The 23,413-nt window shown below is 69.6% G+C and overlaps 1 protein-coding gene across 11 annotated transcripts in view; it reads left to right on the forward strand.

The window, feature by feature from the left end:
- Nucleotides 1-23,064, forward strand: part of RTKN (rhotekin) — a 30,232-nt gene extending 7,168 nt beyond the window's left edge. For 2 of the 11 annotated variants that reach the window (XM_074992141.1, XM_074992142.1), the window contains exons 2-13: nucleotides 857-1,259; nucleotides 7,841-8,040; nucleotides 8,153-8,214; nucleotides 13,133-13,186; nucleotides 13,690-13,807; nucleotides 14,302-14,526; nucleotides 14,598-14,692; nucleotides 15,524-15,630; nucleotides 16,441-16,563; nucleotides 17,357-17,522; nucleotides 19,647-19,751; nucleotides 22,114-23,064. In XM_074992141.1, the coding sequence (XP_074848242.1) occupies nucleotides 1,188-1,259; nucleotides 7,841-8,040; nucleotides 8,153-8,214; nucleotides 13,133-13,186; nucleotides 13,690-13,807; nucleotides 14,302-14,526; nucleotides 14,598-14,692; nucleotides 15,524-15,630; nucleotides 16,441-16,563; nucleotides 17,357-17,522; nucleotides 19,647-19,751; nucleotides 22,114-22,481 (1,695 nt within the window). In that variant the 5' untranslated portion in view covers nucleotides 857-1,187 and the 3' untranslated portion in view covers nucleotides 22,482-23,064. Of the gene's footprint in view, nucleotides 1-856; nucleotides 1,260-4,039; nucleotides 4,253-7,840; nucleotides 8,041-8,152; nucleotides 8,215-13,132; nucleotides 13,187-13,689; nucleotides 13,808-14,301; nucleotides 14,527-14,597; nucleotides 14,693-15,523; nucleotides 15,631-16,440; nucleotides 16,564-17,356; nucleotides 17,523-19,646; nucleotides 19,752-20,197; nucleotides 20,311-22,113 lie in introns of those variants that run through there. The other 9 variants (XM_074992145.1, XM_074992143.1, XM_074992144.1 and 6 more) reach the window with 9 other exon arrangements.
- The last annotated feature ends 349 nt before the right edge of the window (nucleotides 23,065-23,413 follow it).

Raw genomic sequence — 23,413 nt, forward strand, 5'->3', positions numbered from 1 at the left:
GCGGCGAGGGGGCGCTGCCCCGCCCCCGGGCACCACTCCGCCGTGCCCCGCCCCGCCCCGCCCCCCCCCCGGCACGAACCCGCCGTGCACTGCTCGCCCCCCCGGGCACCGCCCCGCCCCCCGGCACAAACCGGCCGTGCCCCGCCCCCGGCACGAACCCGCCGTGCCCTGCTCGCCCCCCCGGGCACCGCACCGACCCGGGCACCACCCCGCCCTCCCCAGGCACAAACCCGCCGTGCCCTGCCCTGCCCTGCCCTGCCAGTCCCTCCGGGCACCGCCCCGCCCCCCCCCCGGGCACCACCCCGCCCCCTCCCCCGGCACACACCCGCCCCGCCGCCCCCCCGGCACCGCCCCGCCCTGCCCTGCCCCACCCCGCCGGGCACCGCCCATCCCCCCCGGGCACCACCCTGCTGTGCCCCGCTCCGCCCTGCCCCCCCCGGGCACCACCCCGCTGTGCCCCGGGCACCACCCGCCCCCCCCCAGGCACCACCCCACCGTGCCCCGCCCTGCCCCAGGCACCACCCCGCCCCCCTGGGCACCACCCTGCTGTGCCCCACTCTGCCCCCCGGGCACCACCCCGCCTTGCCCTGCCCTCCCCCCCCCCGGCACTGCCCTGCCCCCTCCCCCAGGCACCACCCCGCCGTGCCCACCCCCTGGGCACCACCCTGCCTTGCCCTGCCCCCCTCCCCCAGGCCACGGGCTGGCGTTGGGGGGTGCTACTCTGCTTTGCTCTGCCCCTCTCCCCCGGGCATCGGGCTGGCGTTGGGGGGTGCTGCCCTGTACACTGGCTGCTTGTTCTGTGGGAGGAACATGTGCATTGCGGGGGCCGGGATGAATGGGCCTTTTCTCTCCACAGCTGGGCCCGTGGCCGGTGGCCGGGAATCCGCTGACGGAGCCAGCCCGCCCCACAGGCCCTCTCGCTCGGCAGAGGCTGCGCCGGGGCTGGGGGGATCTGGAGCCCTGTGCGGCAGCGCCTGGCTGGTGTGGGGCAGAGCTCGGGGCAGGCGCCACTCGTGGGCCCTGGCACTGCCCCCGTCGGGGGAGCGTGGGTGTCCTGGGCCGCCATGGGCCTCGGCTGCGCCCAGGCGAGCGGGGCACCGGGCTGCCCCAGGGCGTGGGCCTGGCTGGGGCTGTAGCCGCCCGGCGTGGCAGCAGTGGCGGTGGCGGCGAGGGACAGGTTTGCAGAGATGCAGGCCAGGCTGCGCATCCTGGAGGACCTCAACATGCTGTACATCCGGCAGTTCGCGCTGAGCCTGCAGGTAGGGCCCCGCGGTGCCCCGGCCAGGCTGCCTGCTGGGCCAGCCCTGCTCACACGCCCGGCGGTCCCAGGGCTGCCCAGACCCACCGTGATCCCCAGGCGTGGCCAGGGACCAGCCCATGGCTGGCAAGCGAGGGCAGAGCTCCCGAGCACGGGCGTGGCTGTGCTAGGGGCAGCGTCCCGGCCCCTGGGCTGCAGGTGCCCCAGGCTGGCATCCTGAGGGGCCGAGCGTGGCGATTAGTGGGGTCTGGGAGCCTGGCCTCCTGCGCTTGGAGGTCACCGACTCCTGGGCCCAGCAGGCAGCACCCTGGGGCACGGCCCTGAGCTCAGGAATGTGTGTGGGAGGCTGGCGGGGCCGGGGGAGGCTGGCATGGTTCCAGGGCGCGGCACATGCTCTGCGTGCAATGAGGCCCGAGGGCGGCGTGTGCCAGGGTGGGGACACACGTCAGTGCCGTGTGCAGGGCGAGCAGAGGGGCTTGTGCCCTGGGCGTGCACATGGGTGGCATCTGGGAGGAGGCCGGGCACAGGAGATGGGCCCTAACTCTGGCCAGCCCTGTGAGCCCTGGGCAGAGCATGTGCCCAGGTGCCGCCACTCCCTGGAGCAGAGCCGGTTCTCCAGCCAGTGGGGTGGGCTGGTTGGTGCTGACGGGAGCGGTGCCTGCTGGGAGCTGTAGTCTCGGAGCCCTAGTTACACTGGGCCCTGGGAGAGCACAGAGCCGGGGTGGGTGGCATCCTTGGGGTCTGTTTGCTGGGCAGCGGCACATCACGTGAGCTGGCAGGGGCTGGCCCTCGCCCTCCAGACTGCTGGGATGCTGCTGCAGCAGCCACGCTCTGGCGCTTCCTGAGCGCAGGGCCAGTCCCAGCCCCTGGGCCCTTGTCTGTCGCCAGCTGGGGCAGGGGAAGGGGCAGTGGCTAGGAGCAGGTTCTGGAATGGGCGTGGATGTGCTGGGGGGCTGGAAAACAACACAGCTTTCATCTCTCCGCTGTGCCCTGGGGCCTGGCCTGTTCTGCCTCCCGGGTTTGGGGCTGGGGCTGGGGCTGGCTGGAGGCAGGAGCGGGCAGGCTGGGGGCGGGCATCCGGGCTGAGGGCTCCCTGAGCTGCTGCTGATTTCTGGGCATGGCGGGCCTGTGAGAACTGGGGGTGCCCAGGCAAAGAGCCAATGTGAGCAGGGACTCGTGGGAGCTGTGGGCGTGGGGCAGGCCCCATCTGGGGCAGTGCCCCCTGCACAGCTAGGCGCTGCGTCTGCCCTGCCTGCAGGGGCGCAAGGCCTTAGCACCACAGGCCTCTGCCCCAGCCGTGCCCAGGACTGAGTCGCTCCAGGCCCAGTGCAGCTTCCGGTGGTCCCGGATCCCTAGACCCTCTTATCTTCTGCCTCCTCCGGCCCTTGCCGCTCCTTCTCCCCGTTCAGGGCCCAGCCTTTGGGGATTCCCCGCGGCCCGGGCTGCCTGGCGGCTTGGCCTCTGTGCCCGGCTCCAGCCGAGGGAGGGGACGGCTGTTTGAATCAGGACGCAGTGGGCGAGGGTCTGAACCAGGGACTGGCCGGTCCTGCCAAACTGCCGTGGCGGGCAGGGTGGAACTGGTGAGCCTGGCGTGGGAGGGGGGTCAGAGTCTGCCCAGCTCTGCCCCACGACGGGGCTGGCGTGGGAGGGGGGTCAGAGTCTGCCCAGCTCTGCCCCACGGCCGGGCTGGCGTGGGAGGGGGGTCAGAGTCTGCCCTGCTCTGCCCCACGGCGGGGCTGGCGTGGGAGGGGGGTCAGAGTCTGCCCAGCTCTGCCCCACGGCCGGGCTGGCGTGGGAGGGGGGTCAGAGTCTGCCCAGCTCTGCCCCACGGCCGGGCTGGCATGGGAGGGGGGTCAGAGTCTGCCCAGCTCTGCCTCACAGCGAGGCTGGCGTGGGAGGGGGGTCAGAGTCTGCCCAGCTCTGCCCCACGGCGGGGCTGGCGTGGGAGGGGGGTCAGAGTCTGCCCAGCTCTGCCCCACGGCCGGGCTGGCGTGGGAGGGGGGTCAGAGTCTGCCCAGCTCTGCCCCACGGCGGGGCTGGCGTGGGAGGGGGGGTCAGAGTCTGCCCAGCTCTGCCCCACGGCCGGGCTGGCGTGGGAGGGGGGTCAGAGTCTGCCCAGCTCTGCCCCACGGCCGGGCTGGCGTGGGAGGGGGGTCAGAGTCTGCCCAGCTCTGCCTCACAGCGAGGCTGGCGTGGGGGGGGGTCAGAGTCTGCCCAGCTCTGCCCCACGGCCGGGCTGGCGTGGGAGGGGGGTCAGAGTCTGCCCAGCTCTGCCTCACAGCGAGGCTGGCGTGGGGGGGGGTCAGAGTCTGCCCAGCTCTGCCCCACGCAGGGCTCCCCACAAGCCTATTAGCAAATCCCCTGTTAATCGCCTCTCCTCACAACACAACAGCTGGCTCTGCCGGCGCCAGGCGGCGGGGACCTGCCCCACCCCGCAGGGGCTGCTGCCCCAGAGCTGGCAGAGGCTGCCCAGCCGTACGCCCGGCCGGCCCTGGGTAGGGCCAGGCTGCCCTGCCTCTCGGGGGTGGGGGTCGGCACGCCCCCAGACACCCTGCCTTTGCCTGGGTCCCGCTCCTGTGGCTGGGGGTGCAGACCGTGCCGGCTGCCGGGGCTCCCTCTGCCTGCCCGCGGCGCCCCCCGAGCTGGGGCGGGGAGGCGGCTGTGACGGCTGCAGCTGGGCCCCCACCTGGGAAAGGAGGCGGCTGCCCCCCCCCGGCACTGCAGCTGCCTCCCCGCTATTTATAGCCACGTGGTGATGTCACCGTTTCCTCTGCTCTTTCCATGGTGAGAGTCGCTGGAGCTGGCGACAGGGGGACAGGCCGGGGCCGGCTTCCAGCCCTCTCCTCCCCGGCTCGGCTGTCCCCAGCCCCTCCGCCGCCGCAGCCCAGCGCTGTGGGGCCGTGAGCAGGCTGGGGCGATGGGCTGGGGGGCTGGCGCGCCAGGGGCATGCAGCTAAGGGGAGCTCCTGGCATGGACGGCTGCAGGATGGCCAGAGTGAGTGCCGGGCGCCCTGCCGGGAGGGAGCTGGGCCAAGGGGGTGGCGCAGAGGGCTGGGAGAGCCAGACCGGGCTGGCGAGGGCAGTGCTGGGATCCATGGGGCAGGGGCATGAAGGCATTGCCAGGCTCCACGGGGCGGGGGTGGGGGGTGCCATGCCGCAGGCCTGAATGGGCCTCTGCCCGGCCCTTCGCCCACCCCAGCATGCTGAGGGGCCGCCCCACTTCTCCTCTGGGGCCAGCTCAGCCCCCGCGCCTGGCTGGAGGCCGGTGTCTGCCCCAGGCACCTCCCCAGCCTGGTCCTGGCGCACGGCAAAGGCTGGCGCTCTTCCCTGCGGCCCGGTGTCCGTGGGTCGGAAGGTGCCGTTCTGTCTCCCGGCGGGTTTGGGTCCCTTGCCAGCATGGGGTGTGCTGGTGCCGAGAGCGAGTGCCTGGCGTGCGGCGTGGTGCTGGGCGCCTGCGTTTCGTGGGCAGCGCTCAGCCTGGCCCCTTGACTCGGCGCTAGCCTCTTGGCCAGCAGGAGCTGGCGGGCAGTGTTACCCTGGGCAGGGCGCAGCCGGGCCTGGTGCTGCAGGGAGCTTACGCCACAGCAGTGGTGGAACCAGCCCAGGCCGGGGAGGCTCAAGCCAGTACCCAGCTCCGCCCAGCCATGGCTGCAGGGCCCGTGTCCAGGGCAGGGAGGTCTCTGGGAAGGCTCCGACTCTTCTCCTCTGTGACAATGATGGGGAGACTTTACCTGTAAGAGTTGGAATTCCTCACCCAAAAGCCTTGAGAGCTGCTGGCAGCCCCCCAGTCCCCACCCTCGGGCCCCAAGGGGGAGCTGGTGTGGCCAGCAGGGCGGGAGCACTGGGGTTGATAGTGGGTGTGTTCACACTAGGCTCCAGAGTGAACACCCAGGGAGGCGAGGTTGCCCTGCCTGCGGCCTTGAGCCCCCTCAAGCTGGGCACGCCTGGCCCAGTTTCTCATAAGCACAGCTCAGCCGGGGGGGTGCACGGGGAGTCTGCTGTGAGGGGCTCTGGTTTGCTTAGTGACATGAACTGGGCAGTGTCTAGGCTCACTGCCAGCCCCATAGACCCCCACAGCGACTTGGGAAGGGGGCGGGGTGCTCAGTTACGAGGGGCCTCTGGCCCCATCCTTTCTCTGGCCTAGGCTTGCTGCATTTCCCAGCTGCACCCGCCAGGCAGGGGCCTGCGGAGCACCGTGCTTGGGTCCTCGATGCGTGAAGGAAAAGGCTCCCCATGCGCGGGGCGGGGCGGCGGCTCGGTGTTCGCCAGCGCTGTAGCTTGGCGTCGGGGTGCCCTTGTGGACAGGGGTGAGCGGCGGCTCGGTGTTCGCCAGCGCTGTAGCTTGGCGTCGGGGTGCCCTTGTGGACAGGGGTGAGCGGCGGCTCGGTGTTCGCCAGCGCTGTAGCTTGGCGTCGGGGTGCCCTTGTGGACAGGGGTGAGCGGCGGCTCGGTGTTCGCCAGCGCTGTAGCTTGGCGTCGGGGTGCCCTTGTGGACAGGGGTGAGCGGCGGCTCGGTGTTCGCCAGCGCTGTAGCTTGGCGTCGGGGTGCCCTTGTGGACAGGGGTGAGCGGCGGCTCGGTGTTCACCAGCGCTGTAGCTTGGCGTCGGGGTGCCCTTGTGGACAGGGGTGAGTGGCAGGCTCCTGGCCATCACGCGCACCTCCCTGCCCCCTCCTGTCAGATTGCAGGGGGCTGGGTTGAGCTGAGCTGGCCGGGGCAGCTCAGGGCTTCGAGCCTGGGCCCTGTACACGCAGGGTTGTGAGCGCAGCCCTCGAGGGGCCTTGCATGGGGCTGGGGCAGGCTGGATTCACCTCTGCTGTCGGGGCGGCAGCAGGTCCTGCCAGGAGTGCAGGGCCTGGATTCGTGGCCTCTCGAGGTCCCTTGCAGCGCTGTGAGATGGGCGTATCTCCATGCCTCCAAGCGCTGGGCGAGGCCAGGCCACTTCAGGGGCCCGGGGGTGTCTGTCAGGCTCCCGTCTACAGCCATAGGGCTGCAGGCGTGGGGCCTGGGGCGATGCCCGGAGCCATGTGTGGGGGCTGGGAGGGCTGGTGCAGGACCGTCGGCCCAGTGGGCCTCCTGGCCCAGTACAAACCCCCAGTGGTGAGACCAGTGGGTCCCCTCCCCATCGGCCCAATCCTGAAGTGGCCTGCGCCTCGGGGAGGGGACCCCCGGCACGGTGCCCTGCCCTGGTGCTGTGCCCCGGGGGCCCGGGCCCTGCGCTGGAGTGCCCCAGGGCTCAGGACCTGCCCCAGTGGGCGCCTGCTGGAAACCTGCCTTGGAGGGGTTGCTCGGGCGCAGCAGAGGGAAGGTGCGGGGCTCCTCTGAGGCCCTGCGGCCAGTACCAGCCGAGCAGCAGAGCTCCATGTGGGCTCCTGGGGCGTGCAGGGAGGTGGAGGCCGTCGCATCTCGCTGGACGGGGTGGGAGCAGTTAGCCCTGGTGCCCAGTTCCCCTCTCTCAGCCCGGCTGGCCGATTTCCAGCGTGCTCTGCCGCAGGGCTGGTCTCTGGCCTGGCGGGCACAGGGGTCCCTTGTGGCCTTGAAGGGCTTCTCGGGGCTGGAGTCGAGCTGCAAACCCTGTACAGAATGGCCCCCCCGTGCCCCAGTCCCAGCACAGAGTTCTCCAGCACCGCTGCTGCCTGGCTCCTGGGCCAGGCCCCTCCCAGTGATGCAGCCCCAGGTGTCCTCGAGAGCCTCCTGCCGACTGCTCCTTGCCCTGCGCTGGGCTCCGCAGTCCTCATGCTGGGGCTTCCCTGGCACCCCGCAGGCCTGGGCCCCCCAGCCGGCTCCCTTAGCCAGGGGCTGCTTCCTACCTCCCAGCCCTTGTGCTGGTTCCTAGGAGCCTGGGGCTTCCCTGGCACCTGCCAGCCCCACCCTCGTTGGGCCCTGCCCCTTGCACAGACTGCCCCAGAGAACTCCACCCCGGCTCCCCCACCCCAGCCCTGGCCCTCCTGCAGCTGGGCTCTCCCAAGGGCTCGGCGGCTGCGTGGGCCAGCGAGCGGGGAAGAGTGGCCTCCACGCTGGAGCCTGGGGCTGGATGTGGCTTTTCCTCCAGCGCCTGTGTGCTCTGCCCACACAGCCTTTCCCCAGCTGCCAGCCGCCTGCCTGTGGCTCTGCTGCTCAGTTCTCGGGGGGCAGCCACACCGCACTGGCTACTGGCAGGCAGGGCCTGTGCCCCCAGGGCACTGCCTTGTGCCAGCCCTGCCCCTGTCGCTGTCGCTCTGCTGGCAGGCCAGACTGTACCCCGTGCTGTGCCCAGCCCCTCCCTGAGCTGCTCTGGCTGTTGTCCCCACGGCAGGGCCTGGGGCTCCATCCAGGCCATTGAGGGGAGACCCCTGTTCCTCAAGGGCTGCAAATGAGCCAGGTCGGGGGGATCTCATACCTTCCCACGGGGACCTTCCCCTGCTGGGGCTCCTGGGACTCAGCCCCGGACCCCCGCCGTGTCCTCCCTATCCTCTGTGGGGCTGGCCCGCCAGGCACCGGGCAAGTTCACACCTCTGACCACTTCTGCCAGGCCCCCGGTGCCCCCAGCTGCCCTCCCGCTCCCCGACCCACACTAACCACAGCTGCACTCCCCATCTCCCCAGGACACGGACATCCAGAAGAAGATCGACCATGAGCTGCGGATGCGGGAAGGCGCCTGCAAGCTGCTGGCAGCTTGCACACAGCGGGAGCAAGCGCTGGAGGCCACCAAGAGCCTCCTGGTCTGCAACAGCCGCATCATGGCCTACATGGCAGAGCTGCAGCGCATGAAGGAGGCGCAGGTGGCACAGCGGATGGCCCGGCGGTGAGGATGGGCCTGGCCTGGCCTGGGCTGGGCGGAGGGCGGGGAGCTGGCAGTGGGGGGAGGACAGACCTGGAGTGCCAGCCGCTGGTCACAGCTCGGTGCTTCCCTGCAGCCCCTCGGACGCCGGCCCAATGGACGACCGCTTGCCGTGCAAGGGGAAGGTCTGCGTGTCAGGTAAGGCGAGCGGGACCCCCAAGCCCTGATGTGCCCAGTTGTACCCCATAAACCCCTCTGTCCTCCATGCTGAAGGGGCCCCCTTTCCCGTTCCTGGCCCACTGTAACAGCTGAGTACGGGCACCCACCTCCCCCTGCTGCGGGCTGAGACGTAACCCCTCCATACGGCACCCACCTCCCCCTGCCATGGGCTGAGCCCTAACCCCTCTGTACAGCACCCACCTCCGCCTTCCGCGGGCTGAGCCATAACCCCTACGTACGGCACCCACCTCCCCCTGCCGTGCGCTGAGCTGTAACCCCTCCGTATGGGCACCCACCTCCGCCTGCCGCGGGCTGAGCTGTAACCCCTCTGTACGGCACCCATCTCCCCCTGCCGCGGGCTGAGCCCTAACCGCTCTGTAAGGCACCCACCTCCGCCTTCCATGGGCTGTGATAGGATAGTGTTTGTGGGCACAGCTAGAGAAATCAGTTCAGGGTACCTTTCCTTAAAGTCCAGGCTACTTACAGCCCCAGGCTGGGATTTCCTTCTCACCAAGGCAAATCCAACCAGCCGCGAAAACACCTCTGCCAGCCCCACTGGCCAGCCCGAAGCCACACAAGCAAACCCACAGACTTCCCAGCTGCTGCACCAGCCCTGAGCAACAACCCCCAAAATCAGGTGAGAGGCTCTTGAGTCTGTTTCACCAGCACCGCACAGATTCTTCCAGACCCCAAAGGGCCCAGTCCCAGACCCTGGTCAGCATGTACTTGGATCTTATGCAAATCACCACGCCAGTGCCAATCCTTGGGATCTGAAATGTAAAGGTTTATTAACAAGGAAAGAGAGAGCAGAGTGAGAGAACAGTTGCCAAAGCGATACATCACACCCACCAGTGACCGCTATTGGTGCAGCCAGCCGAGTTTTATGCTGATTCTGGAAAGACTTTGCAAGCATCCTTCTGGGGGGTGGGCCCCCAGTCCGGACAGGCGTAAGTCATGAGCACTGCAGGACCCAGGAGGAACCCTGCCAGGGCCCCTTTCTGGTTTTCCGAGTGGACTCTCCGTCCTGTCAGGCACTGGAGAGTCAGGGTCACCTGGCCCAGGTCGGCTGCTGTGGCAAACTGCCAGTGGACATGTTCCAGGTGACAGTCGCTAATTTCCGAGATGTGTTTGGGACGCCTGGGAATCTGTCCCTTTTCTTCGCTGCGGCGGCGATCACGCCTCGCCTTGTGACTCTCATCACTAACGTTTGCAGTCCGGCTCTGGAGCCAATACCTGTATCTCCACATAGACGCACGCCCCGGACGTACACACAACAGACAGATCCAGGGCATCGCCAGCTCTCGTTAGACACCCCACTGGGGCCCGCCGGCCACAAGGCTTGGTGCCACTCTCTACAATGGTGACAGAAATGGCTTCCATAGCGGTTAAAAATCCAGCGAAGTCACAGAGGGAGCCCCTGGCAGGGAGCCTGTGGCAAAGGTGCCCCTGAAACATGGGGATAAGGAGGGCCCCGAAGAGATGGGCGTGCACCATTATTTGCCTGCTGATGTCCTGATAGGTGGTGACCTGCAACACTGGCCAGGCGAACGTCCTCGGGCCTTGGTTTTGACCTGCAGCCGTAGGAAGCGAGGGATGCTCTGCCCTGGCCCAACCTGAGGCACAGGGGCCTACTTTGGGAGACAAGAGGCCCCCAGGAGCAGGATCTCCAGGGCTGGTGGTTCTGGAGCCAGGCAGGGAGGGAGAAATCACTCCCACCCCTTCCCCAGCCGTGAAGTTCCACACGGAGGTGTAGAGAGATCCCTCCCTGCAGAAGCTGAGGGAACTGGATGGCCTGAGCCCGACCCCACCACTGGGGAAGGACCGCAGGGACAGATTGCCATGGGAGAAGGGATTCCTGCACCGGGAATGGGTTCCACTGCCCAAAGCAGAGCTGTGGGGAGCCTGCAGGCAGCTGGTGGTTCCCCAAAAGTAGCACCACAGGCTGCTGTACCTGTCCCACACCGTCCCGCTTGCAGGACACCAGGATACAGTGCACCAGGGAGAGGCTGTTACAGAACGTTTTCTGGCCAGGAGTCTTTACTGCCATCCTTCAGTGGTGTAGATTTTGCCACTTGCTACCCAGAGCCAGTGGCCTTGACCTCTGTTGACGCTGACACCGTGGCGGATGCACCGCTGTCCATTTTCAGCAGAGTGGGGTTCCCCAAGGAGGTCCTCACCGACCAAGGGTCCAACTTCATGTCGGCCCTGCTGCAAAGCTTGTGGGACAAGTGTGGGGTCCGGCACACCTGGGCCACAGCCTACCACCTGCAGACCAATGGGCTGGTGGAGAGGTTCAATGGGACTCTAAAGCAGATGCTGAGAACCTTCATGAATCAATACCCCCATGACTGGGACAAGTACTTACCCCACCTGCTGTTTGCATCCAGGGAGGTGCCCCAGGAATCCACGGGGTTCTCCCAGTTTGAGCTGCTGTACGGAAGGAGGGTACGGGGACCCTTGGACTTGCTCAGAGAAGAGTGGGAGGGGACGGCCTCCCCTGAAGGGGAGTCAGTGGTACAGTATGTACTGACCTTCCGGGAAAAACTCACTGAGCTCATGGGCCTGGCCAGGGAGAACCTCTCCATGGCCCAAAGGAAGCAAAAGGTCTGGTATGACCGTAACGCCAGGGCCTGAGCCTGTGCCACCGGGGACCAAGTGATGGTTCTTTTACCCATGCAGCAGAACAAGCGGCCTGGGATGGGCCCTTCAGGGTCGTCAAACAGCTGAATGAGGTGAATTATGTGGTGGAACTGTCAAACTGGGCCCACAGCCACCGGCTCTATCATGTGAACATGATGAAACCTTACTGGGACAGAGAGAACTTGGTGCTGGCCATGTGCAGACACTGGGAGGGGCAGGGGGATGATCCCTTGGTGGATTTACTCACTGGGACTGGCTCCTAGCTGGAATCTATTCCCCTCTCTGACCAGTTCAGCCCGAACAGTAGAGAGAGGTCAGGGATGTGCTGTGTTTGCACCATCGGCTGTTCTCTGACTAGCCCAGACTCACTAACTTGGCTGTCCACCAAATAGAGACGGGCACCCACGCCCCTATCTAGTGTGTGCCATTCAGAGCCACAGGGAAGACGGCTCAGGACATAGAGCGGGAGGTTAAAGACATGCTGGCTCTGGGGGTGATCCAACCCTCCTCCAGCCCCTGGGCCTCTCCCGTGGTGTTAGTTCCCAAAATGGATGGGTCTGTTCGGTTTTGTGTGGACTATCGCAAGCTTAACGCCATCACTGTATCGGACGCCTACCCCATGCCCAGGCCTGGTGACCTCCTGGACAAGCTCAGGGGCACCTGCTTCCTCACCAAGAGGTACCGGCAAGTATTATTGGATCCAGACGCCTGGCTCAGGTTGGCTTTTGTCACCCGCTACCTTCCAGTGCCTGGTGGACCAGCTGCTGATGGGGATGGAATATTTCAGCCCTGTCTTACACTGATGACATTTGCATCTTCAGCCAGAGGTGGGAGGACCGCGTGTCCCAGGTCAGCCAGGTGCTGGGCCGACTTCAGAAGGCTGGGCTGACTGTTAAAGTGGGAAAGTGCAAGGTGGGGACGGCTGAGGTGACCTACCTGGGCCACAAGTTGGGCAGCGGCTGCTTAAAGCCAGAGCCAGCTAAAGTGGAGGCTGTCAGAGATTGGCCAACACCCCAGACTAAGAAACAGGTCCAGGCCTTCATTGGGATGGCGGGGTACTACCGGAGGTTTGTGCCCCACTTTAGCTCCATCGCAGCCCCCCTCACGGAGCTGTGTAAAAAGGGAAAGCCTGACAAGGTGGTCTGGACCGAGCAGTGCCAAGAGGCCCTCTGCGCGCTGAAGGAGGCTCTGGTCAGGGCCCCAGTGCTGGCAAATCCAGACTTCAACAAGCCCTTCCTGGTGTTCACCGATGCCTCAGATGTGGGGCTGGGGGCGGTGCTAATGCAGGTAAATGACAAAGGGGAGAAACACCCCATCGTGTACCTGAGTAAGAAGCTGCTGCCCCGGGAGCAGAACTACGCAGCCATAGAGAAGGAATGTCTGGCCATGGTGTGGGCACTGGGGAAGCTGCAGCCCTACCTGTTTGGACGGCGTTTCACCGTGTACACCGATCACTCACCCCTGACCTGGCTGCATCACATGAAAGGGGCCAACGCCAAGCTCCTGCGGTGGAGTCTGCTCCTGCAGGACTACGACATGGAGGTGGTCCACGTCAAGGGGAACAACAACACCATAGCCGATGCCCTGTCACGCAGGGAGGGCCCCGAACTTCCCCAGGTCACTGGCTAAGTGACCCCGCTCAGTTTGGTCTGGAAGGGGGGAGACATGGTGAAGTGCACGAGAGTGTGGGGGGGGACACCTCACATGGGGTATGAGGTCCCTACTCGCTGTGACCCAGGCCTGACTATTTGTAACCTGGGCAGCCAGGTAACACCTTGGCTTCTGGGGCAGCTAGACAGAGGGGTGGGGCTGGCCTGGGTTTGAATTAGAAGCTGGGCAGCTAGGCGGGGTTCGTCTGGAGGGGAGAGAGGAACAAAGGGGGGGCTGGGTCCCTAAGCCTGGGGTTCTCTCTGAGGGCCTCCTTCCCCTGCAGTGTGGGGCAGACTGATGAATCTGTACTACGCTGTATCCCTGTCTCCCCTGGTCCCCCAGCTGAGTGAGAGTCACTCCTGGCTGTGGAGCTCGGTTGGGCAGAGCTGGGGGACCCCCTGAATCTCCTCACTCCCCGCTGCCTGGCAGTGTTTGGGGGACCCCTTGAATCTCACCCCCCCGCTGTCCGGCAGTGTTTGGGGGACCCCCTGAGTCTCCTCACCCCCTCTGCTGTCCGGCAGTGTTTGGGGGACCCCTTGACTCTCCTCACCCCCCCACTGCCCGGCAGTGTTTGTCCAGCCCCTAGCTCAGCTCTCTGCTCCCACAGATCTTCGGATCCCCTTGATGTGGAAGGACACGGAGTACTTCAAAAACAAGGGAGGTGAGTGGGGCCCTGGCATGGGTCAGAGAGGCGGCTGGCCTGGCAGGGGCCCTGGCATGGGTCAGAGAGGCGGCTGGCCTGGCAGGGGCCTGGCGTGGGTCAGAGAGGCGGCTGGCCTGGCAGGGGCCTGGCGTGGGTCAGAGAGGCGGCTGGCCTGGCAGGGGCCCTGGCATGGGTCAGAGAGGCGGCTGGCCTGGCAGGGGCCTGGCGTGGGTCAGAGAGGCGGCTGGCCTGGCAGGGGCCCTGGCATGGGCCAGAGAGGCGGCTGGCCTGGCAGGGGCCTGGCATGGGTCAGAGAGGCGGCTGGCCTGGCAGGGGCCTGGCGTGGGTCAGAGAGGCGGCTGGCCTGGCAGGGGCCTGGCGTGGGTCAGAGAGGCGGCTGGCCTGGCAGGGGCCTGGCATGGGTCAGAGAGGCGGCTGGCCTGGCAGGGGCCTGGCGTGGGTCAGAGAGGCGGCTGGCCTGGCAGGGCCCTGGGTGACGTTGGCACTTCTCTTCGGCCCAGACCTGCACCGCTGTGCCGTGTTCTGCCTGCTGCAGATTGGCGTGGAGATCTATGACACCGAGATGGTGCTGGTGGACCGCACGCTCACCGACATCTGCTTTGAGAGCAGCGTCCTCTTGTAAGTACCCAGCCCCAGCAGCCCCCCAGCCAGAACCGTGCCAGTGCTCCCGCCCCCACAGCGCTCCCTGCTGGGAGACCTTGGGTCTGGGTTCCTGGTGGCTCCCCCACAGTGCCCCAGCACAGCGAGAGGGGGAGGCCAGGAGCTCCCTGACAGCACAGGGGGAGGGGGAGGCCGGGAGCCCCCCACAGCACAGGGGGAGGGGGAGGCCGGGAGCCCCCCACAGCACAGCGGGAGGGGGAGGCCGGGAGCCCCCCACAGCACAGGGGGAGGGGGAGGCCGGGAGCCCCCCACGGCACAGCGAGAGGGGGAGGCCGGGAGCCCCCCACGGCACAGGGGAAGGGGGAGGCCGGGAGCCCCCCACGGCACAGCGGGAGGGGGAGGCCGGGAGCTCCCCACCGGTGCCCCGTGCCCCTGCTGGGAGAAGCCAGGGCTGGCCTGCTGTCCCGCCCCAGGGGTGGTCTGCAGCTGGGCTGGGACTGTTCCCCCTGCAGCACGGAGGCAGGCCCGGACTTCGAGCTGAAGGTGGAGCTGTACGGCGCGGGGCTGGAGGAGGACGCCGCACTCGGCGGCGCGCCGAAGAAGCTGGCCAGCAAGCTCAGCAGCTCGCTGGGGCGTTCCTCTGGGAAGAGGCTGCGTGCGGCGTTAGACGGGGCCCCCGGGAGCCCCGTGAGTAATGGGGGGAGCAGCCCCCTCCTGCTGCCGGCCCCCAGCGTGGCGTGAGTACCCGTTGCCCTCTCATTGCTGTGCCTGCGGGGCCGGCTGGGCCCTAACCCTCTGTCCCTTGCAGGGGCCCCAAGTACCACCTGCTGGCCCACACTGTGCTGTCCCTGGCCGAGGTGCAAGACGGCTTCCGCACCCACGACTTGGCCATCCCCAGCACCGGTAAGGGCAGCCTGAGGGTAGAGGCAGGAGGGCAGAGCTGGTGACACCGGCCGCGAGAGCTGCTCGGCCCCACTGCAGAGCCCCATTGCGACTCCTGACTCCCGCGCGTACAATCCCGGGGTGGGAAGGGACCCCCGGCGTCATCGAGCCCAACCCCTGCCCTGAGCAGGACCGGCCCCACCTAACGCCTCCCGGCCGGGGCTCTATCACACCGGGACTTAACTCCCTGCAGGGACGGAGAACCCACCACCACGTCCCAGTGCTCCCCCACCCGCCTGGGGCAAGAGTCTTCCCTAATATCCCCCCGCACTGCCCCTCGGCAACTTCAGCCCATCGCTGCTTGTTCTGCCGCCCCCGAGAACAGCCTCGCTCCTCCCTCTCCAGAGCCCCCGCAGGCTGCTGTCAAATCCTCTCTCATTCAGCTGTAGGCTAAACAGGCCCCAGTCCCTCAGCCTCCCCTCATGGCTCTTGTGCGCCAGCCCCCAAATCGTCGTTGTTGCCCTCCGCTGAGCCTGCTCCTGCTCCGGCACATCCTCACGCTTTCTGCTCCGGGGGGCCCAGAACTGGATCTGCTGGCAACGCTCCTCTGGGCCGCCCCCACGTGCCGTTCGCCCCCTGCCTCCCGGGGCGCACTTGGCTCCTGTCCGGCCTCTCGCCCAGTGTAACCCGCAGGCCTGTTTCCCTGCGCTGCTGCTCAGCCAGTGGGTCCCAGCCTCGAGCCGTGCCTGGGAGCCCCCGGCCCACGCACGGGACTTCGCACTTGGGCTCGTCGCTCGTCGGGTTTGTTTTGGCCCAGTTCTCCAGTCTGTCTGTCTGTCTGTCTGCCCCCAGAGGAGAGCTCCTTCTGGCTGCCGCTCTACGGCAGCATGTGCTGCCGCCTGACAGCCCAGCCCGACTGCATGGCCCAGCAGGCGATGTGCGGCTTCTTAAAACTGCAGGTCAGTTCTGCACCCAGCCTGGGCTGCAAGGGCCTGGGGCACAGGGCCTGTCCCTCGCAGTGCTAGCCTCCAGCTGGCCCCAGTCGGGGTGGGGATGGGACGTGGGGCCTCTCTTCTGTCGGGGACATCGGCCCCGATGCAGCCCAGGCCGGGCTGGCGGGGTGTGGGGTGGGCAGTGGGAGGTGGGGCCCCTCTCTCCAGTAGGGGGTGCTGGCCCCGATGCGGCCCAGGCCGGGCTGGCGGGTTGTGGGGTGGGCAGTGGGAGGTGGGGCCCCTCTCTCCAGTAGGGGGTGCTGGCCCCGATGCGGCCCAGGCCGGGCTGGCTGTGGTTTGGGACTGGGGCTCTCAGGCCAGGTTGGGTCCCTCTGAAGTCCCCGTTGCAGGTTCTTGTTGCCCGGCTGTTCTCTCTTGCGTGGAGCTGTAAGGGCAGCCTGGGCGGCTGCTGCTCCCAGCTCTCCTTCAGCCCAGGCCAGGCGGCGCCCGCTGGTGCCCGCAGCAGGTGGCGGTCCTGAGCCGACCGCTCGTGCCGGGCCGGCGGCCGTGGCTCGGTGGCCTGGGTGACTGGGTTGCCGGGTCTCAGTGCAGATTTGGAGCAGGGGTCTGTGTGTCCCAGGAGCTCCTGGTCCTGCTGGCTGGGAGCCTGGGGCTGAACCCCCAGCCCTGCCCTGCCCTGCCCGGGGCGCGAGCCTGGCCAGGACCAGCCCTTCCCAGCGCTGGACGGGGAGGGTGTGAGCGAGTCCCCTCCCTGCTGCGGTGCTGCCGGGGATCTCCCCTGCCCAGCGTGACCTGGTGGGGCCGTGTCGCCCGCAGCAGCAGGGGGCCGAGCCGCAGAGCGGGACACCGATGTACTGTGTGCTCCATGGCTCCAACCTCCTCTGCTACCGCCACCCCCAGGGCCCCACGGAGCCGGCGCTCACCATCACCATCAGCAAGGTGAGGGGCAGGGCGGGGCGGGAGCGCAGGGGTCCCTGCAGCAGGGGCGGCGGAGGAGGTGGGGCCTGGACTGGACTGGACCAGGCCGGGCAGGGCCGTGCGCCAGGGGAGGCGTGGGGACTGGACTGGACCGGACCGGGCTGGGCCGTGTGCCAGGGGAGGCGTGGGGCCTGGACTGGACCGGACCGGACCGGGCTGGGCCGTGTGTCAGGGGAGGCGTGGGGCCTGGACTGGACCGGACCGGACCGGGCTGGGCCGTGTGTCAGGGGAGGCGTGGGGCCTGGACTGGACTGGACTGGACCGGACCAGACCGGGCTGGGCCGTGTGCCAGGGGAGGCGTGGGGCCTGGACTGGACCGGACCGGACCGGGCTGGGCCGTGTGTCAGGGGAGGCGTGGGGCCTGGACTGGACTGGACTGGACCAGACCGGGCTGGGCCGTGTGCCAGGGGAGGCGTGGGGCCTGGACTGGACCGGACCGGACCGGGCTGGGCCGTGTGTCAGGGGAGGCGTGGGGCCTGGACTGGACTGGACCGGACCGGGCTGTGCCGTGTGCCAGGGGAGGCGTGGGGTCTGGACTGGACTGGACCGGACCGGACCGGGCTGGGCCGTGTGCCAGGGGAGGCGTGGGGTCTGGACTGGACTGGACCGGACCGGACCGGGCTGGGCCGTGTGTCAGGGGAGGCGTGGGATCTGGACTGGACTGGACTGGACTGGACCGGACCGGACCGGGCTGGGCCATGTGCCAGGGGAGGCGTGGGACCTGGCCAGGGCTGAGCAGTCCCTTGCGTGGCAGGAGACGCGGATCCGGGCCACGGAGAAGGACCCGAGGACCCAGCTGCAGAGCATCTCTGTGACCAACCGCTACGGGGACGAGGAGGTGACGCACACGCTGCTGGCGGAGAGCTGGGCCGACGTGCAGCGCTGGATGGAGGCCTTCTGGCAGCACTTCTATGACCTCAGTGCGTGGGCGCGGCCGGGCGGGGGGCAGCTGCTGGGCCTGAGAGAGCCATTGGGGCTGGAGCAGGGCCAGCAGGTCTCTGCGGGGGAAGTGTTTTGGCCTGGGGCGGGGCCGAGGGGTTCCAAGGGGAGGTGTGTGGGGCGGGGATGAGGGGATGTGTGGGGAGGTGTCGGGGTGGGGCCGAGGGGCTCCATGGAGGGACGTGTGGGGCAGGGCCAAGGGGTTCCATGTGGATGTGGGTGGGGCAGGACTCAGGGTCTGTGTGGGGAGGTGTGTGGGGTGGGGCCAAGGGCTGCATGGCGAGGGGCCGGGGAGGTGGTGGGGCGGGGCCGAGGACTGTGTGGTGTGGGGCTGGGGAGGTGGCAGGGTGGGGCCGAGGGCTGCGTGGAGAGGGGCCGGGGAGGTGGTGGGGCGGGGCTGAGGGCTGTGTGGGGTGGGGCCAGGGAGGTGGCGGGGCGGGGCCAAGGGCTGCGTGGAGAGGGGCCGGGGAGGTGGCGCGGCGGGGCCGAGGGCTGTGTGGGGTGGGGCCGGGGAGGTGGTGGGGTGGGGCCGAGGGCTGCGTGGGGAGAGGTGTGGGGCGGGGCCAAGGGCTGTGTGGTGTGGGGCTGGGGAGGTGGCAGGGTGGGGCCGAGGGCTGTGTGGGGTGGGGCCAGGGAGGTGGCGGGGTGGGGCTGAGGGCTGCGTGGGGTGGTGCCGAGGGCTGTGTGGGGAGATGCGTGGGGTGTTGCTGAGGGCTGTGTGGGGAGATGTGTGGGGCGGGGCCGAGGGCTGTGTGGGGCGGGGCCGGGGAGGTGGTGGGGTGGGGCGGGGCTGAGGGCTGTGTGGGGAGATGTGTGGGGTGGGGCCGAGGGCTGGGGAGGTGGTGGGGTGGGGCTGAGGGATGCGTGGGGAGATGCGTGGGGTGGGGCCAAGGGCTGGGGAGGTGGTGGGGTGGGGCCGAGGGCTGCGTGGGGAGAGGTGTGGGGCGGGGCCAAGGGCTGTGTGGTGTGGGGCTGGGGAGGTGGCAGGGTGGGGCCGAGGGCTGTGTGGTGTCGGGCCGGGGAGGTGGTGGGGCGGGGTCGAGGGCTGTGTGGGGCGGGGCCTGGGAGGTGGTGGGGTGGGGCCGAGGGCTGTGTGGGGTGGGGCCAGGGAGGTGGCGGGGTGGGGCTGAGGGCTGCGTGGGGTGGTGCCGAGGGCTGTGTGGGGAGATGCGTGGGGTGTTGCTGAGGGCTGTGTGGGGAGATGTGTGGGGCGGGGCCGAGGGCTGTGTGGGGCGGGGCCGGGGAGGTGGTGGGGTGGGGCTGAGGGCTGTGTGGGGAGATGTGTGGGGTGGGGCCGAGGGCTGGGGAGGTGGTGGGGTGGGGCCGAGGGATGCGTGGGGAGATGTGTGGGGTGGGGCCGAGGGCTGGGGAGGTGGTGGGGTGGGGCCGAGGGATGCGTGGGGAGATGTGTGGGGTGGGGCCAAGGGCTGTGTGGGGTGGGGCCAGGAAGGTGGTGGGGCGGGGCTGAGGGCTGCGTGGGGTGGGGCCAGGAAGGTGGTGGGGTGGGGCCGAGGGCTGCGTGGGGTGGGGCCGAGGGCTGGGGAGGTGGTGGGGTGGGGCCGAGGGATGCATGGGGAGATGTGTGGGGTGGGGCCGAGGGCTGGGGAGGTGGTGGGGTGGGGCCGAGGGCTGCGTGGGGAGATGTGTGGGGTGGGGCCGAGGGCTGCGTGGGGTGGGGCCGAGGGCTGGGGAGGTGGTGGGGTGGGGCCGAGGGATGCATGGGGAGATGTGTGGGGTGGGGCCGAGGGCTGGGGAGGTGGTGGGGTGGGGCCGAGGGCTGCGTGGGGAGATGTGTGGGGTGGGGCCGAGGGCTGTGTGGGGTGGGGCCAGGAAGGTGGCGGGGCGGGGCTGAGGGCTGCGTGGGGTGGGGCCAGGAAGGTGGTGGGGCGGGGCTGAGGGCTGCGTGGGGTGGGGCCAGGAAGGTGGTGGGGCGGGGCTGAGGGCTGCGTGGGGTGGGGCCGAGGGCTGCGTGGGGAGATGTGTGGGGTGGGGCTGAGGGCTGTGTGGGGTGGGGCCGGGGAGGTGGCGGGGCGGGGCTGAGGGCTGCGTGGGGTGGGGCCGAGGGCTGTGTGGGGGCAGTGACCCAGCCCCACTTTGCCCCACAGCCCAGTGGAAGCAGTGCGGTGAGGAGCTGATGAAGATTGAGGTGCCTGCGCCCCGCAAGCCCCCTGCACTGCTGGCCAAGCAGGGATCCCTCTACCACGAGACGGGTGAGGGGGGCGGGCGGCTCGGGGGAGTCAGGGCAGTTTCTCTGTGCTCCTATCTGTCTTGGCTCCCAGTCAGTGGGGCACCTGCCCACTCTCTAACCCCTGTGGGGTGACCCCTCGCTGCCCCTCTGACGCTCTCCCTGTCCGTGGGGCGCCTGCCCACTCTCTAACCCCTGTGGGGTGACCCCTCGCTGCCCCTCTGACGCTCTCCCTGTCCGTGGGGCACCTGCCCACTCTCTAACCCCTGTGGGGTGACCCCTCGCTGCCCCTCTGACGCTCTCCCTGTCCGTGGGGCACCTGCCCACTCTCTAACCCCTGTGGGGTGACCCCTCGCTGCCCCTCTGACGCTCTCTCTGCCATCCGTCTGTAACCGCTGCTCTCTCTTTCCCGCGGGCGCTGCCCCCCCTCTCTCTCTCGTCTCTATCCGGCCCCTCGCTGCCCCGGCCCAGCTCTCCCTGGCCCGGCGGTGCCGCCCGCGGCGTGCGAGGGGCTCCTGCTGCAGGATACCGCTGCCTCCGCCGAGATCCGGGCGCTGCTGTCCTCCTATTACAGCGACAGGTGACGCCCGCGTGGGGTCCCGGCGCGGCCACGCCCCAGCAGCCACCTGCCCCCGGAAGCAGGGCCAAATGCCCCCAGGCCTCAGCCACCCCGTGAGGGGACCTCCCGGCTGCTCCAGTCCTGCCTCTCCTGGCAGGGGGCTGTGGGGCGGGGGCTCAGCGACTGCAGCCTGGCCTGTCCCGGCGGGGGGCTGTGGGGCGGGGGCTCAGCGACTGCAGCCCGGCCTGTCCCGGCGGGGGGCTGTGGGGCGGGGGCTCAGCGACTGCAGCCCGGCCTGTCCCGGCGGGGGGCTGTGGGGCGGGGGCTCAGCGACTGCAGCCCGGCCTGTCCCGGCGGGGGGCTGTGGGGCGGGAGCTCAGTGACTGCAGCCCGGCCTGTCCCGGCGGGGGGCCGTGGGGCGGGGGCTCAGCGACTGCAGCCCGGCCTGTCCCGGCGGGGGTCTCCGTGGGGCGGGGGCTCAGCGACTGCAGCCCGGCCTGTCCCGGCGGGGGTCTCCGTGGGGCGGGGGCTCAGCGACTGCAGCCCGGCCTGTCCCGGCGGGGGTCTCCGTGGGGCGGGGGCTCAGCGACTGCAGCCCGGCCTGTCCCGGCGGGGGCACCGTGGGGCGGGGGCTCAGCGACTGCAGCCCGGCCTGTCCCGGTGGGGGGCTGTGGGGCGGGAGCTCAGTGACTGCAGCCCGGCCTGTCCCGGCGGGGGGCCGTGGGGCGTGGGCTCAGCGACTGCAGCCCGGCCTGTCCCGGTGGGGGGCTGTGGGGCGGGAGCTCAGTGACTGCAGCCCGGCCTGTCCCGGCGGGGGTCTCCGTGGGGCGGGGGCTCAGCGACTGCAGCCTGGCCTGTCCCGGCGGGGGGCCGTGGGGCGGGGGCTCAGCGACTGCAGCCCGGCCTGTCCCGGCGGGGGGCCGTGGGGCGGGGGCTCAGCGACTGCAGCCCGGCCTGTCCCGGCGGGGGGCCGTGGGGCGGGGGCTCAGCGACTGCAGCCCGGCCTGTCCCGGTGGGGGGCTGTGGGGCGGGAGCTCAGTGACTGCAGCCCGGCCTGTCCCGGTGGGGGGCTGTGGGGCGGGAGCTCAGTGACTGCAGCCCGGCCTGTCCCGGCGGGGGGCCGTGGGGCGGGGGCTCAGCGACTGCAGCCTGGCCTGTCCCGGCGGGGGGCCGTGGGGCGGGGGCTCAGCGACTGCAGCCCGGCCTGTCCCGGCGGGGGGCTGTGGGGCGGGGGCTCAGCGACTGCAGCCCGGCCTGTCCCGGCGGGGGTCTCCGTGGGGCGGGGGCTCAGCGACTGCAGCCCGGCCTGTCCCGGCGGGGGTCTCCGTGGGGCGGGGGCTCAGCGACTGCAGCCCGGCCTGTCCCGGCGGGGGTCTCCGTGGGGCGGGGGCTCAGCGACTGCAGCCCGGCCTGTCCCGGCGGGGGGCTGTGGGGCGGGGGCTCAGCGACTGCAGCCCGGCCTGTCCCGGCGGGGGGCCGTGGGGCGGGGGCTCAGCGACTGCAGCCCGGCCTGTCCCGGCGGGGGGCCGTGGGGCGGGGGCTCAGCGACTGCAGCCCGGCCTGTCCCGGCAGGGGGCTGTGGGGCGGGGGCTCAGCGACTGCAGCCCGGCCTGTCCCGGCGGGGGTCTCCGTGGGGCGGGGGCTCAGCGACTGCAGCCTGTCCCGTCCCGGTGGGGGGCCGTGGGGTGAGCTCTCAGTGACTGCAGCCCGGCCTGTCCCGGCGGGGGGCTGTGGGGTGGGTCCGGGCCGTGGGGTGTGGAGGGAGGGCAGCCGGGAGCCGCGTGCGGGCGGTTCTGGGCAGCAGCCTCACCCCTGCCCCGCCCCGCAGCTATTGAGCCTGTGGACGACATCGAGGCGGTGACGGAGATCCTGGCACGGCGGGTGACTGCGCTTGAGCTGCAGCCCGGGCCGGGCTCCCCCCAGTGGGTGTCTCTCTTCGAGGGGCCCCTGCTCCCCGTGTCTGGTGCCAGCCGCAGCCCGTCCCGCTCGCGCCCACCGGGCAGCCGGCCCCGCACGCTCTCCCTGGACGCCAGGCTCAGTACACTGAAGGGGCGCGTGGGGAAGGGCCGGGCCTCTGCCCCACGCCCACCCCCCGTCTCCAGCTCCTCCAGCAGCGGCAGCACCACCCCCGAGCCGGAGCGCCCAGGCCGCTGCCCCACCCGGGCTCCCCGCCCCAGTCTGCAGTCCCAGGTGTGAGCAGCAGGGGGCGCCTGCACCCCAAGAAGTGACTGGAAGCGATGGGGAGATGCCCCCGGCCGCAGCCCCATGGCCCAGCCAGCCCCATGGCCTGCAGCGCTGCCCTCCCGCAGAGCCCAGGCTGGGCCGCCATGTCCGAGCGGCGGCCTTGGGGGGCCCTATCCCCACCCGGGGTGCTGGGTCCACTCACCCCCCTGGCTGGGCTGCCTCAGGGGCCTACCTTCCGGCTGCCCCCCTGGGCTTTCCCGACCCGCCTCCTGCATTGATGGGCCCCTGCGGTGTGGGCAGTGGGGCAGCCTGCCCGGGGCCTGAGCAGAGGCTGACGCTGCAGGCCTGGGGCACAAAACTGGCTTCATGACATGGTGACACTAAAGGGCAGAGGCGGGGACCAGCCCTGACCACTTCCGCACTCATCCCAGCCAGCCCTGGATGGGAATTTGCTCCGTGGCCCCCTGCAGCCCCCCTCAGGCAGCAGCTTCACAGGGATGTGCCTCGCCCCTCTTGTGGGGCTCGCGGGCATGAGGCTGTAGTAGCTGCCTCATTAATATGCATTAAAATTTATTTAACGTTACCTCTCTCTTCTTTGTCGGGGGGCAGTCTCCGGGACCTCACAAACAGCCAGAGCCCTGTGGGAGCCAGGCTAAATTGGCCTGGTGGGTGGGCCTCAGTGCCCCCTCAGGCCCCACACTGCTGCCAGGGTTCCCTGCAGCTGCCAGCTCCTGCCCCAGGGAGTACTGCAGGCCTGGGCCAGGTCTGCCCAGGGATAGGACCCCCTCCCTCTGCCCTGGCCAGCTGGGGGGCGGGTTGCCTGCTGCTGAGCTCTGTGAGGCGTGGAGGGGGGTGGAAAGGGGTTCAGGGGTCCCCAGCCTCTCACACCCCATCTGCAACTGGCAGTGACTCCCGCTCAGCTGCTGGAAGAGGTAGAGGCTTGT

Source organism: Carettochelys insculpta, chromosome 4 (genome assembly GCF_033958435.1).
Source record: "Carettochelys insculpta isolate YL-2023 chromosome 4, ASM3395843v1, whole genome shotgun sequence".
Lineage (NCBI taxonomy): Eukaryota > Metazoa > Chordata > Testudines > Carettochelyidae > Carettochelys > Carettochelys insculpta.